This window comes from Anabrus simplex, chromosome 4 (genome assembly GCF_040414725.1).
Source record: "Anabrus simplex isolate iqAnaSimp1 chromosome 4, ASM4041472v1, whole genome shotgun sequence".
Classification (NCBI taxonomy): Eukaryota; Metazoa; Arthropoda; class Insecta; order Orthoptera; family Tettigoniidae; genus Anabrus; species Anabrus simplex.
This window is the reverse complement of record NC_090268.1, coordinates 104,026,257-104,047,278: the sequence shown is the minus strand read 5'-3', so window position 1 is coordinate 104,047,278 and position 21,022 is coordinate 104,026,257. Positions and strand designations below refer to the sequence as shown.

Below are 21,022 nucleotides of genomic sequence, written 5' to 3'. Positions count from 1 at the left end.
TTCTGTAAAGTGCCAATATTTCACTTGCGTAAAGGACAGTTAGTTTTATGACTGTGTTGTAATGCCAATTTTTGTATGTCTTGACATGGATTTTTTTGTTGTAGATGTTTTGGACTAACCCTACTGCTCTTTTAAGTTTTTGAAGACGAGTTTGTTGCGAGATCTGTTCAAGGCCTGTTGGTTCGATCAATTCTCCGAGGTATTTATGGTAAGGGACTCTGTCAATTGTACCATATTGTGATCTCAGGCTCTTGATATCTGCCTTTGAACAAAATAATTTAGTTTGCTAGAATGATAACTGTAGTCCCACCTTTTCTGCACTTTATTTATCTCGAGCTGTTTATCGGCAGTCTCCTCATCCTCTGTTAGTATCGCCAGATCATCTGCAATAGCGAGGTATGGTATGTAGAGGTTATCTCTGGGAAATCCCAGTGGGATTGACTTCCAAAACTCACATTCCTTGAGTTTTTCACCCATTTTTCCATAACCTTGTCCAGGACGTGGTTGAACAGAATAGGAGAGAGTCCATCACCTTGTCTAACGACTGTTTGAATGTCGAAGGGTTCTGAGACTTCCCCCATAAATTTCACTTCAGATTTCGTGCCATTCAGTGTTTGTTTTATATGTTCTCGAGTTTTGGAATCTAGTCCCTTCTCTTCTAGAATTTGGAACAGTGAGGGTGTGTCGATTGAATCGTAAGCCTTTTTGATATCTACAAATGTGCATACGAGAGGTTTTTGTCTAAGAGCTCGCATTTTGAGTATGGTTTTGAGGTTTTGAGACCTATTTGGTCTGAATCCTGCTTGATATTCAGCTAATTTGGGTTCTAATTCCTTTTGTGTTCTTTGTAAGACATGCTGATAACATTTTGTTGGTGACAGACACTAGAGAGATCCCTCTATAATTATTTACATCTGATTTGTCACCTTTTTTATGCAGTGGATGGATTAGAGAAATCTACATTTCAACCTTCCTCCTGGGAATCATAGCCTGACTGTTTCTAAGTTTCTTATTTCCTTTAAATTTAGGTTCACTGTAGGGCCTTTATGTCACTCACTAAGTGGCTGTCGCTTGTCTTCGGTATGCTAGATAAAATAAATAAATAAATAAATAAATAAATAAATAAATAAATAAATAAATAAATAAATAAATAAATAGGTTGGTACATAGAACCACTTGACTCTCTTACACTTAAGCACATAGTGTACATCGTGGTTGCGTCTCGAAATACCGCTGACAACGCTGAGGGGAGAAATATTGACCCGCAGCACATGTATCATTTAGAATGAAAATTCGTTGACATAGTTTCATGCAATACTGAACCTTAGATGAGAGAAATTTTCTGGACAGAGTTCTAAGCTGAAATATTTTCACATATCTGTTTTTCTAGGCGCAATGACGATTTATTACTAGGCCTACATATTGATACATAATTATAAACCAATCAAAACTTCACATACAAAGAAATACAAAATAAGAGTAGCCTAATGTTTAAGACAAAACTAAAAAGATAAACAGGCCTATGATATACAGTATATAGATCTACACCAAAGAAGGAACTACCTACATTAGGCCTACACTGATTTGAAAAATATTAAATTAATTACAATAACTCAAAGAAACGCAAAAGACATACAATCTAATAATAACAATATTTAATAAATTTAACTCATTTCCGCTGTACTAGACATTAACTAAACTGTTAGAAGTTAAATTTCTGGAATGTTTGAAAAACGAAATTTATTTCTTCTTCTTCTTCTTCTTCTTATGCTACCGCTTTTCCCACATCTGTTGGATCGCGGGTGCTACTGTGTAGCACATGTGGATTTGGCTCTGTTTTACGGCCAGATGCCCTTCCTGACGCCAACCCCATGTGGAGGGATGTAATCATTTTTGCGTGTTTCTGTGGTGATTAGTAGTGTAGTGCGTTGTTTGAATATGAAGATGAAAGTGTTGAGACAAACACAAACACCCAGTCCTCGAGCCAGAAGAATTAATCACACGCGATTAAAATCCCCGGCCCGGCCGGGAATCGAACCCGGGACTCTTGGGACCGGAGGCCAGCATACTAAACACTTATTCACGGAGCCAGACAAGGCTCTTCTCCAGACAGGCAATTTCTAAATCCAACTCTGAGTAGAGTCAATATAAAGGTCCTATCAAAAGTTTAGGGACACTTGCTATTTCATGAACATAATTTCTGTCCTTAAACTTTTGGTCCCAGGCATAAGATTTTTTACAAGGAACTACTAGGTTATATATTGAGAGGACCATTTGCTGAAATTTTAATTAAACTAAAACTCTTTGTTTTGAAGTTATTACATATTTGTCTATAATAATTGGAAATAAAATAGCTATTTTTAATGCTTGAGAGATCTAGAGAGTGCAATAGGCCTACGGGGATTACATTAATACAGATACCTGTAGAATAGCCTATTTATGATTGTAATAAAGCAACAGAATATGTTTCCATTAAAAATGTCCCCGTTTTACAGTTCGCAATAGAACTACAGAAAGAGGTCATTAAACAAACGTTCCTTGACCTTGGCTGGACAGGAGACCTCTCAAGCTACGGAGGTCGTTTGTGTGTTACGTTGTAGTGGGATATAATTATAACGTAATATAATGTACCACAAGGGGAGCCTCCGTGGCTCAGACGGCAGCGCGTCGGCCTCTCACCGCTCGATACCGTGGTTCAAATCCCGGTCACTCCATGTGAGATTTGTGCTGGACAAAGCGGAGGCGGGACGGGTTTTTCTCCGGGTACTCCGGTTTTCCCTGTCATCATTCATTCCAGCAACACTCTCCATTCTCATTTCATTGCATCTATCAGTCATTAATAAATCACTTTGGGAGTGGCGAACCCATCGTACTAATAGCCTATATCTACTTCATTCATTCCATCCCTGACCCGGTCAATGACTGGAAAACAGGTTGTAGGTTTTCATTTTCATAATGTACCACAAACGATCTCAGTAGATTGAGTGTTCTTCCTGGCCAGCCAAGGTGAAGGATTTTGCATAGGGCCTATATTCTGGACCCCACCCTTAGATGTGAGATCGACTCCAGTCAGCCAGCAGAGGTAGACGCGGAGAAGCGAACCATCTACGAACCAACCATCAGCTACTTCGAAGAATCATACAACATCTCCTGTATAAGAATTGTAGGACTTTTTATCGGAGCAAGAGGAACCATATGAAAATTAATAGTTGAGTTTTCCAAACGTGTGGGCATTCCCAAGAATCTATACTGTGATTTACCCGTCTTGGCCATTAAAGGTTCCGTCCAAATTGTTACAAATAACCTCCATAGTACTGCAGACGAGAAGGATTAACTACGGAAAACTCTTCAAGTATTATAGCATACTTTATCAGATTTAGGCAGCCTATCATTGCAGGAATTACAAATAAATAATAAAATAAATGTTTGTTTACTGACCTCCTTCTGTGGTTCTGTTGCGAGCTATAAAACGGAGGATTTTCTTTTGATGGAAACATTATTCCTTTTGCCCTATTGTAATTATAAATATTCTATAGGTAGCCTACCTGTGTTCTCCACACACACAAAAATAGATACGTACAGTATTAATGTAATCCACATAATTTACTGTCCAGATCTCCTCAAGTATTAAAAAAAAAGCTATTTCAAACTACTATAAACAAAAAAATTAGTAACTTCAAAACAAAGAGTGATATTTTAACTAAAGTTTCAGCAAGTGTTTCTCTAAATATTCTAGTTTCATGTAAAAAAAGTCGTATGTCTGAGATCAAAAGTTTAAGGACAGGAGTAATGTTCATGAAATATGCAGGTGTCCTTAAATTTTTGGTAGGACCTGTACAGTATGATCTTTTCTTAAAACATTTTTTTGTTGTTTTTTTTGTTTTTTTTTTGTGCTCGTCGAGGTTAGCTAAGCATATTTCGTCTATGAAGTTTTCGTGGCATACATTTTTACTGTTCCCATTGGGTTGTAAAGCAATCATTCTTGCGAGACATAGGCCTACAGTGGTGTGGAGAGTCGAGGCATGGTCCCAGCTGTTCTATCCCATCTCATCCCAACAGACACTAGCGGTGCCAAGCGGGGAAGAAAAGTTCTTTTGCGAGCACAGCCGTTCGTGTATAGTACGGTATACTTTTGATGGAATAGCCGAGCAATGGCTATAAATTGTGATGGGGATTATGGAATCTGGAAGGCTGTAACTGCTATTCGCCATTCCGACCGGCGTCGGCGTCGTCTGGGACGGTCGATAGCGTCGTCGTTATCCAGGGCCGGCGCTGCGTCAAGTCTCTTGCATCTCCTCCCCCGCCAACCCCCTCGTGCTCCTCACTAACCCTCCTGATTTGCTCCTTCTTGCTTTTATTTTTATGTACGTCTTGAGCCCCTGCGGATCGAAATCACATTTACTTTGCTACGCTGGAAGCTTTTTGAATGAGAATTAAGCCTGTTACCCCCACTCCTCATCTCCCAGCACAGCTTGGCGAACTTCTCTCCACCGCTCCCCACCGTATCCGCCACCCGCACCAACGTTCTATTCCCGCCTCCTGCTACCCAACTGCTTTTTCGGTGAGCCAATGAGATCACAACATCAAGTTGCAGCCGGCAACGAGAACCGACCAATGGGATTAGGCCGTGTTTGGAGCGTCAACCAATCAATGATGAACTCGCCGATTACATTATTTGTGATAGGGCGACTGCAAGCCTCTTCAACCCCTCTCCTCAGCGAACTAGTTCGAAATAGAGAGGGGGGATGACATCACATGCCAAACGCACAAAGTTGAAATAAGCCACACCCGAAGAAGGATTCCGATAGCAGCCTTATTTAAGAGGTATATATGTGTATTTTTTTATATGAATAAGAGAGCGAAAGAGGAGATGTGAGCAAGGTTTTGAGAGAAAGGGGATAGCTGAGGTAGGGGGAGGAAACTTTATACATGAATAATTTAGTACATTTTCTTCTTTGAATGTTTAGTTTCTGTACATTAGCGACTTTATTATCTGGCGTGGTGAAGTGAATGGCTGTCACCGAGCTATCACGCAATTAGCGGGGGTGGAGAGGGCGGGGTGGGGGGTGGGGCGTGCGCCTGTCGCGCGCAGATTAAGCCAGCGCTGGCAGTAGTCAAGAATCGTGCCCGTTCACAATAGCCAGCCAGCAGTCACCAGCACCGCACGCATGGAGACGCCAAGCTCTACAGTAGTAGCTGGAGGCCCTGGGACACCGATCGAGCAAGACTCCAGCGACGGTCGTGGTAAGTTCTAGCCTTTACAAGACTAATGTTTAAATCTGAACAGTGTAGTATTAGCCGTCAAACTAGATTTGCTTTTCGATACAAATGTGTAAGTTAAAACTATGAACAATTACACAGCAGAGTTGAAAGACATGCGAGTGCGTTAAGCCGTAAGCGAAGGTTATATTGCAATTCTAATAAGTGCTTGTTATTTTCAAATGAAGAAGTTATTCGACCTGTTGTTTACGAAATGTTAACTTTGTTGTAATATTATGTAGCCTAGTGCTTCAGAACACAGTGGGCCTACTAACAAGGACCATCACAAATGTGTTTTATTTTTATTATTTATTTTCAATTGATATCGAACAAGTTATTTGACACGTTGTTAACGAAATACAATCTTACTTTGTTCAATATTTATACAGTGTTTCAAAGAACGACTATCTTAAATTTAATACTGTACTGTTTCTAAACTTGTAATTTTAATTTGATTTCAGTTACTAAGAGAAAATATTTACCATATTTTCTGTAATACATTGGATATATTTAGTCTTGAAACCGCGATTCTGAATTGCGGAGCATTTGATTTAAAGAAAAGGATATTTAAGTTAATGAGTATCCAAGTGAATTCACAGAATTATTTTTATTCAACAGAACTATTCCCATATTACTAAACTGAGATACATTAATTTCGTGTGGCTATTTCTATTCTTGTAAGGCAGACCTTCCGATGACGGTGGGCGGCATCTGCCATGTGTAGGTAACTGCGTGTTATTGTGGTGGAGGATAGTGTTATGTGTGGTGTGTGAGTTGCAGGTATGTTGGGGACAGAACAAACACCCAGCCCCCGGGCCATTGGAATTAACCAATGAAGGTTAAAATCCCCGACCCGGCCAGGAATCGAACCCGGAACCCTCTGAACTGAACAGGTCGAATATTTAACTGAGGTAGTCTTATTACATTCACTCAACACGTGGTGTGGCCTAGTACACTAACTTATATTGGCACGTTACTCAAAAGGAAAGTAGACTTACAGTACCGGTCTGTAACTTACTAACCAAAAGCTTTTCAAGTGTAGGCCTAATAACCTTATATTTTATTCACATTTGCTAAGCTTCAATCATCTCTTTTCGCGACACTGGTGACATCGCATAGGCCTACTTATAGTCCTGAAATAATGGTTGACCACTAGCTCATAATTATATATAACATAGGCCTAACATTATTTCATCTGTTATTATATCTGCATTGTGTGCAAAACTACAGACAGTAATTGGATAGCATCCAATAACTCTTCCCTGACAAGAGGCAATATTTCCATTAATAACTGCTGTTTAAATTGCTATTTAAAGATGCTAAAACATAGACTGTGGAACCGGCAATTAATTTTAAAAGTATAGCGGTTTTCTGTAATCTATAAATCTGAACACAAATTTACTTATGTTTTTGGAGTAAAATGGCTTCCTGAAAGAAACTTTTCTTAGTTAATCGCCTATTTGTACTAAAGAAGCGTCATGGAGATACATTATTGTTCAAGTGGTTTAGGATGTCGCAGTCAACAGCTCTGTGTATTTTGTGAGTGTCAAATATTGTGAAGTTCTGGTGTTGGAAGTGGTACTAGTGATTCATTGGAGCTAAATTGGAAGGAAATCTGCCGTGGTTATACCCTAGGTATCATCTCGGTGTAAACACAGGAAACTACTTCTAGAGTAGACAAGAGTGAAATTTTCTTCATGTTCTTCTCTCCCCAGTTACACTCAAGTGACTGAGTGCATGCTATTCAAACTCAAAGACCTGCTGTAGGCCTAAATCCGTGATAGAGCTGGGGAATGAACCCAGACCAGGCGGAAAGCTGTCAGGCTAATACTAATAGTCTACCAGGACGGTGGAAGGAAATATTAAATAAAATTATGTTATATTCAGTGTTGCTACCTCTAGAAATACAATTTTGGAAGACAGGATTCGAAGTGCTCTGAAGATTAAGTCAAAAGGTTTGGAGAAAGTCATGCTTTTGCCGGACTGGAAACTAAGTACTCACACAATTAACCCTGGTATATAAAATTGCATGACTTTAATTATAGGCTTCCTCCCACCCTTCTGACAAATGGTATAGGCCTACTTCAAGAGACGTAGAAACTCCTGTAGCGAGTGGATCTTATATCTCCCTCAAGAGCCCCTGAGAATCACGTAGTAAGTTTGCTTTTGTCCAAGCACAGTCAGTTACATTTAAAAATAACTTATTTTCAAGGCAATTTTGTACCCTTGTAAATGATGCCTGATAGTTCGCACCCTGGGACATATCCTTAATACACAAAATGTGTGCCAAATTAAAATCCAGGGATCACTCCTTGATATGGTTAAATATGTCGGCACTTCAGATTGTCTTAAAACTGACGGTACTTGAAAGGGATTTAACATATGTTTTGCGCTGATGCGCGACCATGGATCATGTGTCCGTAATTTTCTGGAATATTTTGAATTACCGAAAGATTTTCCGAAATTTCGAAGGACTTGGTAGACCTCATTGTACCATTGCTGTTCGACGTGCAATGTAGATATGATAATTTAAAATATAGTCTGCATTGTGACAGTTCACCAATTTAATTCCGTAGAAGTGTTCTGAAGGAAGTTTAGAGTCAATAGGCTGTATGTTAAATATTAGACTAAACATTGGGTGGTAACATTCGACATATCGTCGTTGCCGCGACAAAACCTCCTGTGTGATAGTATTTTGGAGACATACTGACCCGCAGCGCATACATTATGAAGAGCGAGAATGCCTTCACAATATTCACACAACATTGCATCTTAGATGACAGAACCTTGCCGGCCAAAATTCTAAGCTAAAATATTTCACGTAGGAGGTTTTGTCCCGGCAGGGACGATATAAGATACTACGTAATTTACCACCGCGAATTGTTATCTTCATTTGGTTATGATTTTGATTAAGTATTGTAGCTAATTCAGTTTCTGAAATAACGTAGGCCTAGGCCTAGGCCATATATGTTGACAATGTGCTTTAGAAACTATAGGCTAGTGTAATTCATTTGTAAAATATTATTTCAAGCGTGAATGTAGCATAATATTTTAGTTATCATCCAAATAACATCATAAAATATGTCATTTGAAATCCATTATAACGGATAATATTGTAACTTAATATTCTCGGGTAGGTCTTCTTGACGTCTCGGCTTCGTTTAATAACGACGACTTTTGAATGTAACCTTATCGGCATCTAGACATCGTAATTACTCTGAAGAGCCTTACTTTAGGCTATATTCTATAATATTTAAGTAATATAGCCTATTAGTGAAGACATTTTCAATGTATTATTGGCATTGTTCCTTCAGTAAGATAGTTAATACTCAATGAAAATATTCAGTAGCCTACATACAGATGTATGCTACCTGTACCCCCTATTGAATTCTTTTCATCTTTACAGGGCAATGAGAATATAGTTCTTCAGATTATTTTCCATCATTGTTTCATCAGGAACTTCAGAAAAAATAAGAAATATTTACATAACTTTAGGCCTACTAGTATCTTGAACAATTAAATAAAATTCTCGTAAATTATTTTAACAGTAATGAAATTAAGATAAGTTTTAAGTCGCGTGATTGCACCAAAGACGATTCTACAATTTCATGTTTAATAATATGAAATTCGACTAAGGAGCTCTCAGAACTACTTATCTAGGACACTATATTCTCAGAAAATAACAATCAAATAGGTCTACTCACATAAATAATACATTCTAGCTTATAAAGTTTTAGGTGACTGTTGATGTCGTGGGCAGAGCAATTGGCTCTCTATTTTAATTTGAATTCCGAACCAACGGGATATCACACATGATCACGCATTTACCATTTTAAAATCCCATATAAGTTATATTGACTTGGACTCGAATCGTAAACGACTTGGCGAGAAACCACACACTCGCGTTTGTACTTCCGTAAATTTCTTTGAGTAGAATCTGTTGGGATAATGAATTGAACATTGAGATGTGGCGATTTCGCGTTAACTTCTTCAGTGTAGACTTTCAGTATCTATGTAGTGATGATAAAAATTAACGACAGTATCTAAGGATTGTTCTAAAAAGTAGTCAAGACGTTATCTTTCACTGTTATTTCCTTATAGAAAACACGGTGTATTAAATGGGGTATTAAGAACACACAGGAATGTCAGTTTCCGTGAGCGTTAAATGACACTCTGTATTACGTTTGAGAAGCTGAATCATTCATAAATCAATCACTGACAGCAGCTATCCTTAATGTAGACGTTTCTGAATCACACTCCAGAAAAAAAGATGGGTCAGCATACCATTAAGTCCGAGGCTATCTACTGTATATAAACCGAACTATTTTTCAGCTTATCGCCGTCATTTCTGGGGACGCTAGAGCCATCATGTCTTGTTTTGGGACATGGATAGATGATTATCTTGAGGCTAGTACATTTTTAGGTAGAAAATATGTCCTAGAATTTAACTGGATTCGAATCTCACCCAAACGGATGGAAAACGAGGAGATAAGGCACCGTGCTAATCTCCCTCTTCCACAGAAAGTCAGTCGTATCTGACAAAACTTCGAACTTGCACTCCAACACTACCCGATTTATAATATTTGTTGTTAGGAAGTTCATATATACTAATATGCACTAGACCACGGAATAAAAATATTCTAGACTCGTAAAAAGGACAACAAAAAACAAACAAACAAAAAACAAACAAACAAAAAACAAACAAACAAACAATCGAAACAACCAATCAAGCACAAATAAATAACAACTAACTTACGTAATTTGTCATTCATTCGAGGTTAAATAATTATCAATTTATATTGTGGTCAGTTGTTATTAAATAAATAAGAATAAATGATGTTTTCTTCATGAATTCAAAGTTAAATGATTTTATTGTCATCGTGTGTCATTATTTGATCTTAACATGGGTGTTAACAGTTCAATAAGAATGAATGAAAGAAATCGAAGCAAACATTTCGCCGAAACGGCGTACAACGTCCCTGCCAAATTCTTCAACGCTTTCCCCACACCTACTATTCCTCAAAAAATTCTTCCAATGACTAAGTAAATATTATTCTAATTTTGGAGCAAAATTTCCGTATCTGGTAACCCTGTACACTCATGAGCGGAAGAATGTCATAGGCCTTAATGTTATAAAAATACACACTATGTCGTTATGGCTACGTCCGCTTGGTTAACATGACTTACAGAGTTCCTCCAGACTGAAAATGAAAATCCACAGCCTGTTTCCAGTCATACAGCGGGATCAAGAATGGAATGAGTGACGCCGCCATCTAGCGGCGAGGATAGGGATTGTGCCGGCTACCGAAACCTGTCGCGTTCCTCAGGGGCAATGATTGATGACTGACACATGAAATTATATTGGAGTTTGTTGCTGGAATGAAAGATGACACGGAAAACAGGAGTACCCGAAAAAAAGAAAAAGCCTGCCCATGTTCGCTTTGTCCAGCACAAGTCACAGATGGAGTAACAGGGATTTGAACCACGGAACCCAGCGGTGACAGGCCGGCGCAGTGTCGCCTGAGCCACGTAGGCTCGGCAGCGCACACAGATGTACATGTTATTAGACTCGAGGCCAAATACGTACTTTTCCTTTGCTCATCGTTTTACGTCGGCGACGATGGGATAGGAAGGTTCATCCCCGGTATTTGTCTAGTATAAAAAAGGGAAACTACCGAAAACCATCTTCAGGGCTGCCGACAGTGAGGTTCGAACCCATCACCTTCGGAATACATGCTCACGGATACGTGAAGTAAACCGCGTAGCCAACTCGCTCTACAGAAGAGCGAGCATTTTCATGATTGATTCTTATTCTTTTTTCAATGCAGAATTAGAGAAACCAGTTTCCAAAATAAAAAAAGGGCACTAATTAAAGATGATATAAGTCGACATTTGAGTAGCACTATTTCATTATTTTTCATTTTTTGTTTGAAGAACCGGGAAATATCGTTTTACGACTTTCATTTTTGCGCTTGAACAAGTCGACCAATTATATCTACAAGAATTGTTAGTTTTAAACAGATCATAAATAAATAAATAAATAAACAAATAAATAAATAAATAAATAAATACATAAATAAATAAATAAATAAATAAATAAATAAATAAATAAATAAATAAATAAATAAATAATGTTGGTTTAAATGCAGGTGAGGACAAGCTTTGATCTGTCAAAATGGATACGACAAGTTTTTCAATGTATAATATATTTTAGAACTAGGTAATTACGGTATTTGCAACAACACTTTTAAAAAATTCGTATATTGTGGAATTAGGCAAGTTAGTATATGCGGTTACAGAGCTAGAATAACTCGGTTATTCTTGTGCGTTTAGCTTGTATGTGAACTGTAAATAAATTACAACGCTACTGAGTAAGTGGCTGCGCGGTCTGAGTCACGTAGATGTCAGCTTGCATTCGGGAGATAGTGGATTCGAACCCCACTGTCGGCAGTTCTGAAGATGGTTTTTCTAGATTTCTCATTTTCACACCAGGAAAATGCTGTACCTTAATTAAGGCCTTGGTCGCTTCCTTCCCACTCCTAGTCCTTCCCGATCCCATCGTCGCCGTAAAATCTATCTGTATTAGTGCGACGTAACGCAAATTGTATTTGTTTAACAAAATTCGTAAATCTTATAGGCCCTATCACAAACACATTTTTAGGGCACGCATGTAGGAAAGAGCCAAAATAATACAATCGACTAGTTCCGGCTCCATTTCTGAGAGGTCAGCGTCCTAGCTTTAAGTTCTTGGGGTCCCTGGGTTCGATTCTGGTTGGGTTGACAGATTTTATTCTTAAGTGGTTAATTCTCGTCCGCCTCTGTGGTGTAGGGGTTAGTGTAATTAGCTCCCACCCCCGGAGGTCCGGGTTCGATTCCCGGCTTTGCCACGAAATTTCAAAAGTGGTACGAGGGCTGGAACGGGGTCTACTCAGCTTCGGGAGCTGGGTTCGATTCCTACCTCAGCCATCCTGGAAGGGGTTTTCCGTGGTTTCCCACTTCTCCTCCAGGCGAATGCCGGGATGGTACCTAACTTAAGGCCACGGACGCTTCCTTCCCTCTTCCTTCCCTATCCCTTCCAATCTTCCCATCCCTCCACAAGGCCCCTGTTCAGCATAGCAGGTGAGGCCGCCTGGGCGAAGTACTGGCCATTCTCCCCAGTTGTATCCCAGACCGAGAGTCTGAAGCTCCAGAACACTGCCCTTGAGGCGGTAGAGGTGGGATCCCTCGCTGAGTCCGAGGGAAAAACTGAACCTGGAGGGTAAACAGATGATGATGATGATGATGATGATGATGATGATGATGATGATGATGATCGCTTTCTTGTACCTAACAAACCCGTATAGGAAAAAAAGCAAAGTAATCTCTATGCAGGCAATGAAGGTAATTGGAGTGATGAAAGGTAAAGGCTTCCACTATCCATAACCTCGGCACATGATGGGGTAGAGTACTCAGCTCTACTCTCGGCTGCCTTTGCCCCCAGGAATTAACCTGGTACTCATTTTTGGTGAATGCTGATTGAACCTCGTGATCATATGCACCTCCGGAAGTGGAAATATCGTTTCTTAATTTTTCGACTTCCTGGCGGGGAATCAAACCCACGTCCTAAGTGTAAGCCACGCACGCCTTTACCGCCTCGGCTAGGCAGCCACTAAAAGGGAACAAACTAGATATAATTTTGTTTTATATAAATACTAACGTTGACAGAATAACATGAGTACCTATCAAACTTGAAAATGGATGTAGGACACGTTCAAATACGATTTTGCACAAGAAGTACGTAACTGCTTCTTACCATGTAAACGACAGTAAATCACACATTGAAATTACTTGTGTGCAGTTTGTAATACGGATTTGCGTCATGAAGTTCATTCTTGAGTCATGGATGAACTAACAAGGGCGAATTTTTTTTCAACGGGTGAAATGACATGTAAGTAACAAGTGACGTGGATTATATTTTCTCTGTCCGGGAAAAAGGGATCGATGCATCCCACGTAACAGTTCATTAAAGGACAGACTAAAGCTCATAGTTTACATGTAGTATACAGTATTTTAGACGAAATTGCGCTAATGGGATTTTTTCTTTCCTTTTTGGACTATGCCTTTTAGTTCCGGGAGTGTCCGAGGATATTTTCGGTCCGCCAGTTCTGTAGCTGCTTTTCCCAATACACGCCGCGGGGTGTACTAATAATTGATTATAATAATAAATTATCTGTGAGGGAGGTAATTTCATAGGTTCCTTTACTGTCTACTGTATGGATAATGGAAGATGCACTTTGTCACATGACTTTTTTAGCTCCTCTTCTAAAGTTTAAAATAAGGGGGATAAGGAATGCCCTATACAAAATGATAAAATCTGATGTTTGTATTATACCTTCGCTCTGAAACCACGGAAGCTAGACACATGAAATTTTTACAGATTATAGTTTAATAACTTGGGCTTTTGCTGGAACAAGCAAAAATTTTATAAGTATATAGATAAGGAAGATGTATTATTTAGTGAAATTGTTTCTGGTATGTTCAAAATATATTTTGGTAATAAAATTGCTAATATAGGCTACAGACAAGAAACTGTTATTTCAGCTGTTGAAAGAGGTATTCATAAATATGAACTACAAATATGAAGCTCCTACATTCAGAATTGGCTGGGAAGATGCATCTGAAGTATTAAACAAGTAAACTTACGGGAAATGGGCTTCAAAGTTAGCACATCAATGCATGCCAGGTCCGTAGCTTAGATTCTCTCGATTTCCTTCAAATTCCTCTTGAAGTCTCTTCTTGGCACCTCTGCTTCCTTTTGTAGCCTGAAGAGCTAATTTTTTGATGACATTTTAAGCAGAGCTTAGTCTTACTCTGTCATTACGCAACACAGCATCACCAATTCGAGACCCAAAATTCAACCTTAACACTTGCAGAATTTTGCATTTTTTAATGTTTCCCAGATTACAACTTGAAACATAATATATACCGAAATGAAGTGTATTGATACCCGCAAACACTGTTTCAGGTAGGCGGTTCCAAATGACGCTATTGGCACATTCGTTTGGGTTTTGCGTCCTACCGTGCAGGCATATTTTCAGGAGACTTTTTGTCGGAACGATCCCTGAATATTGGCTTGATTTCATCCACAATAGCTGATGAGACATTATGGGGATGGTTATATTTTCTCCCCTGTTACTTTACTCCTGTTATATTTGCACCAGTTGTTTGGTCCCGAAGGACACAAGCCATTTTCATTACTGTAATAAATGAGGAAAGGAAATATGATGCCCAGACAGATTTCCTTATTGCCTCCACATTAACAATATTTTGCCTGATTAACAGACCATAGTTATATTGGAGAGTATCAATGACTGATTTAGTCAGTCTATTCTTTCCCTCTAATGTTCTACCAACACCAGGTTTCTTTCGGTTTTTGCTTGATTTCGGTCGTCGCAATGTTGTCTGCATGCTGTACGTTTCTGAACGTGATCAACACATCCCAGTTTGGTTATATCATTTCCATAAGGTTTAGAATACCGAACCACTTTCAAGGCCTAAGAGACACCATCCCATAAGTAACGTAAATACCTAGCATTATACCACTGAACAGAACGTTCAAAAATTGAAAAAAATAGCCAGTCCAATGTCTTGCAAGAGACCTCCATGTCTTCTCACAGCAGAAATCTAGTGCGAATCATCATATAAATTATTAAAAAAACACACACTTGTAGTTACGATATCATCATATTTCATACACATCCTTTTTTGCTATTGGCTTTACGTCGCACCGACACAGATATGTCTTATGGCGAGGACGGGACAGGAAAGGGCTAGGACTGGGAAGGAAGCGGCCGTGGCCTTAATTAAGGTACAGCCCCGGCATTTGCCTGGTGTGAAAATGGGAAACCACGGAAAACCATTTTCAGGGCTGCCGACAGTGGGGTTCGAACGCACCCTCTCCCGAATACTGGATACACTATTTTAAAGAAGAGATTTGGAATATTAAAAGTACAAAATAACTTTAAAATGACAAATTGTATCCAAAATACGCACTCCGAATCTCCTACAATGGAAGGTGGAATATGTCACACGACTTCCTTAGCTCCCCTTCTGAAGTTTAAATCATCAAATATGATACTATGTTTTCATATTCCGACCCCGAAAGATTTGATAGATATAGCTAGCTATTCCTGAGAATTTCCTACTCACCTACATAACAAGGCCTACTTATTGTATAGCATTCCCTCTCCTTGGCGAGGTGTGCGGCTGATAGGTTTAAAATGAGGTGTGTTCCCAGCTAGCTCCCTTTTCACTTGTGATGCCACGCTCGTGCCGCCGTAAAGTCCACACACTTTGACACAATTGCCGGCACCTGACCTGACTGCTGAATCTGCGTACAGCGAGGATAACACACACTAAAAAATACATATATCAAGAATAAATAAAGCTCTCATACCGTCTACTGCAGTTCTCTGAACTTAATTTCTCACTGATTTAATTGTTAATTCATTTCAAATGCTTGTCATCGTGGATCAGCCTACATTTTTCAATTTTTGTTACCCGTTAATATAAAGACTCGACCTATTTCAGTCCAGTGATAACATGTGAAAGGGGCTGCCTGGCCGAGGCGGTAAAGGCGTGCTCGGTTCGCCCGGAAGGACGTGGGTTCGAATCTCCGTCAGGAAGTCGTAAAATTTAAGAAACGAGATTTCCACTTCCGGAGGTGCATATGGCCCTGAGGTTCACTCAGCCTACACCAAAAATGAGTACCAGGTTAATTCCTGGGGGCAAAGGCGGCCGGGCGTAGAGCTAACCACTCTACCCCATTACGTGCCGAGGTTACAGTGGTGGAAGTCTTTACCTTCCACTCCTCCAAGGGCCTTCATGGCCTGTACGGAGGTGACTTTGCTTTGCTTTGCTTTTGATAACATGTGAAATAATGATGGTTTATATCTTAGTGTTAGGAGCTTCCTTGCCGAGGCAGTAAAGGAGTGCTCGATTCACCCGGAAGGACGTGAGTTCGATTCCTCGTTAGGAAGTCGATGAATTTAAGAAACGAGATTTTCACTTCCAGAGGTGACTACCAGGTTAATTCCTGGGTTGGTGGGGTGAGGGGGGGTAAAGGCGGCCGGGCGTAGAGCTAAACACTCTACCGCACGAGAGACGAGGATACGGATAGTGGACGCATTTACCTTCGACCCCTCCAAGTTTCTTGATGGTTGTACGGAGGTGACTTTATTGACTTATCTCTGGGTTAGTTTGTTAGCAGCATTGAAGTAACTAAATTATTACGTAGCCCGAAGGGTGATTGGGTTCTCAACAGCTACGCTCAAAGATGGCCTCGGTCGCGCTAAAGAGGTGTAGAAGGGAAACGAGGTAATTTCCTGTTGCTTTCTTCACCGGAAAGGTTATTACATATCAATCTGCCATGCCCACTGAAATGCATACACCAACCAACCGTACGAGCGACATTTTCACACCATTCATAACAGGAACTGTCTACATAAGGAATGGCATTACTAGTGATAGGCCTACCTCAGACACATTCATATTGTCAGAGACAACTCAATGAAGTTAATAATTTATTTTACAATCTGTATTACGGCGCACAGACACAAATAGGTCTTATGGGGACGATGGGATAGGAAATGGCTAGGAGTTGGAAGGAAGCGATCGTAGCCTTAATTAAGGTACAACCCCAGATTTTGTTTTATGTAAAATGTGAAACCACGGAAAACAGTCTTCAGAGCTGCCGACAGTGGTATTCGAACACATTATCTGCCAACTACGCATAGTGGCCGCACTTAAGCGACTGCAGCTATCGAGTTCGATTGTAGATCTTAACTAGTTAGAATATATCTAAAAATGTAAAGGGAAGTATACAGTACGCGGTGCGCCAGCGCTGTACTTACTACTTATAAGTGTACCGCATGCACTAATGATGAATGGGTTGTCTAATAACTGATTTTCACAGGGGTATTACGGGTTAGTTTGTTAGCAGCATTGAAGTAACTAAATTATTATGTAGCCTTTGCCCGAAGGGTAATTGTGTTCTCAACAGCTACGCTATCAGTTTTCAAAGATGGCCTCGGTCCCACTAAAGAGGTGTAGAAGGGAAACGAGGTAATTTCCTGTTGCTTTCTTCACCAAAAAGGTTATTACATATCAATCTGCCATGCCCACTGAAATGCATACACCAACCAACCGTACGAGCGACATTTTCACACCATTCATAACAGGAACTGTCTACATAAGGAATGGCATTACTAGTGATAGGCCTACCTCAGACACATTCATAGATTATTGTCAAATACAGGTCAATGAAGTTGATAATTTTTTTACAATCTGGGGACGATGGGATAGGAAATGGCTAGGAGTTAGAAGGAAGCGATCGTAGCCTTAATTAAGGTACAACCCCAGATTTTGTTTTATGTAAAATATGAAACCACGGAAAACAGTCTTCAGAGCTGCCGACAGTGGTATTCGAACCCATTATTTGCCAACTACGCATACTGGCCGCACTTAAGCGACTGCAGCTATCGAGTTCGATTGTAGATCTTAACTAGTTAGAATATATCTAAAAATGTAAAGGGAAGTATACAGTACGCGGTGCGCCAGCGCTGTACTTACTACTTATAAGTGTACCGCATGCACTAATGATGAATGGGTTGTCTAATAACTGATTTTCACAGGGGTATTACGGGTTAGTTTGTTAGCAGCATTGAAGTAACTAAATTATTATGTAGCCTTTGCCCGAAGGGTAATTGTGTTCTCAACAGCTACGCTATCAGTTTTCAAAGATGGCCTCGGTCCCACTAAAGAGGTGTAGAAGGGAAACGAGGTAATTTCCTGTTGCTTTCTTCACCAAAAAGGTTATTACATATCAATCTGCCATGCCCACTGAAATGCATACACCAACCAACCGTACGAGCGACATTTTCACACCATTCATAACAGGAACTGTCTACATAGGGAATGGCATTACTAGTGATAGGCCTACCTCAGACACATTCATAGATTATTGTCAAATACAGGTCAATGAAGTTGATAATTTTTTTACAATCTGGGGACGATGGGATAGGAAATGGCTAGGAGTTAGAAGGAAGCGATCGTAGCCTTAATTAAGGCACAACCCCAGATTTTGTTTTATGTAAAATGTGAAACCACGGAAAACAGTCTTCAGAGCTGCCGACAGTGGTATTCGAACCCATTATCTGCCAACTACGCATACTGGCCGCACATAAGCGACTGCAGCTATCGAGTTCGATTGTAGATCTTAACTAGTTATATATAAAAATGTAAAGGGTATACAGTACGCGGTGCGCCAGCGCTGTACTTACTACTTATAAGTGTACCGCATGCACTAATGATAAATGGGTTATCTAATAACTGATTTTCACAGGGGTATTACTGCCTGCAAGTTAGTTACGTCAGAATACGAAGAGATAATAACTGAACGGCCGCTCTCTGCACGTTCCACAGCGCTACCGGTGTAATGCGCCCCTTTGCGTTAGTAAGCCTCGTTTTTGAACGTAGAGTAGAAGGCTGGTCTTTGGTACAGTAGCACTTGCCAACATATCGATAATGGCTGATGCGTTCAGCAACGACGAATACACATACATAATTTTAATGTAACTTATGGAGAATCTGGTCGGACTGCAGCCGAAACTCGCAGACGGCGCGGGTAGGAGTTTCTAAATACCCGCCTGCCTTCTATACTCGTATTTCGTCTAACATAGTTGCAATTAATAGCTAATGAATGTTCAAGGCACATACAAGCAACTCTTTGGTAGAGTGAAATGTCTGTAGGCCTACATATAGAAATAAATGAGTTATTAAAGTTTATTTTCTGCATCTTTGGGGCATTTATAAATGCACCCTGTTATAGAGCGTATGTAATAAAATGGCAGCTATTTGTTTCACATACGAAGTATAGCACGTTTTCATTCTCCTTTGTATACCAGTGATTAGGCAACCCATTCATCATCAGTGCATGCGGGACACTTATAAGTAGAAAGTACGGGGCTGGAGGGCCAACTGGTATAGCCTATTTGTCTCCATAGTTAGCCCATAATGGACCTTCTATAGTTTTTATATTTTCTGTCTTTGTAGAACGGTAAAATTTTCCGATTATTATAGCGAATGTCTGGGACGCTTCACGAATATATTCTGTCCCTTATGTGAGTAAATTTAAAGGCGATGGAAAGGCACTTGACGACCGGTAAACCATTTGAATATATTCCGCTCTTCCCGACATGTAGGTCTATTACTCGGTTGTTAGAAGTAAGTTTATATCTGAATTTTCAGTACAGTACAGTACAGTACAGTACAGTACAGTACAGTACTGTAATACTAGATGCAATGTTATCTCACTTTCAGCTGTAATCGATATCTTGAAAAGTTAATGAAGAGGGAATGTAATAGTTTTCAATGACTGTCGATACCATTATCATTGCCACGGTACCTGCAGTTTTAAGGGTAATTCGGATCACAGGAATGTGACATTTAATTTCAAGAATCCCACAGCCATTGACCGGCATTCGAACTACTACGCATAGTATGCCAGGATATTTATTACGAACACTGAAAAAACCTACAACCTGTTTTCCAGTCAGTGATCGGGTCAGGGATGGAATCAATGAAGCCTCCATCTTGCGGCGAGAATAGGAATTGTGCCGGCTGCCTTAGCCTGTCGCACTCCTCTGGGGCAATGATTAATGACTGACAGATGAAATGAAATAATATTGGAGAGTGTTGCTGGAATGAAAGATGACAAGAAAACCGGAGTGCAGGGAGAAAAACCTGTCCCGCCTCCGCTTTGTCCAGCACAAATCTCAGATGGAGTGACCGGGATTTGAACCACGGAACCCAGCGGTGAGAGGCCGAAGCGCTGCTGCCTGAGCCACGGAAGCTTACGAACACTGAAAATGAATTATTTTTGCATATTTTGACGACTTAAATGTTAAGGTAATTTTAGCTGACATCTCTCTTTGTGAACTCGGTCCCCAAGGTCGCTGGTTGAAACCCGACAGAGGTAATCAGATTTTCGCGGTGCGAAAAATGTCCATTCGACACTCCCATGGCATTTAAGATCTTTGGTGACACATTTGGTGCTCACCCGACAACATTCATTAGTAGGCTACTCTGCATTATAGACGCCCAACAGAGATAAGGTTTACACTGCCATCTGGTAGATTAAAGGGGAAACATCGAAATTGACAAGCAGGAAGCCTAGATGACGTCAAATTAAAATGTCTACACACGATAGCTGAGGCCATACGTTTATTATTATTATTATTATTATTATTATTATTATTATTATTATTATTATTATTATTATTATTATTATTATTATTATTATTATTATTATTATTTTATTTATATCGGCCTGCTAAGGAGGATCTAACTTCAGCTGTCTTCTCTGGGCTTTGGTTTATGCTCAGTGCTCCTTCATTCTCTGCCGGTGTTTCTCTTTGCTTTCCTCCGTCCACATATTTCCCGTCTTCAACTTTGGTCATTCCTGAAAACCCTGCTGATCTTTTAGTTTCTGCCTGAGTGGGTTAAGTTCTTGTGTATCTTCATAAGTGATCCCCATATTGTATAGGTTCCTTTTCACCTCTTTGAACCAAGTTGGCCGATTCTTCGTATCATTAATCATGTTGGTTTCATAATTAGCACTTTCACCGGGCGAGTTGGCCGTGCGCGTAGAGGCGCGCGGCTGTGAGCTTGCATCCGGAGATAGTAGGATCGAATCCCACTATCGGCAGCCCTGAAGATGGTTGTC

The 21,022-nt window shown here is 39.9% G+C and overlaps 1 protein-coding gene across 9 annotated transcripts in view; it reads left to right on the top strand.

Moving 5' to 3' along the window:
- Window positions 1-5,079: 5,079 nt before the first annotated feature.
- LOC136872446 (photoreceptor-specific nuclear receptor) overlaps window positions 5,080-21,022 on the top strand; it is a 310,883-nt gene continuing 294,940 nt past the window's right edge. For 8 of the 9 annotated variants that reach the window (XM_067146265.2, XM_067146264.2, XM_067146262.2 and 5 more), the window contains exon 1: window positions 5,080-5,244. In XM_067146265.2, the coding sequence (XP_067002366.1) occupies window positions 5,169-5,244 (76 nt within the window). In that variant the 5' untranslated portion in view covers window positions 5,080-5,168. The remainder of the gene's footprint in view (window positions 5,245-21,022) is intronic. The other variant, XM_067146258.2, reaches the window with a different exon arrangement.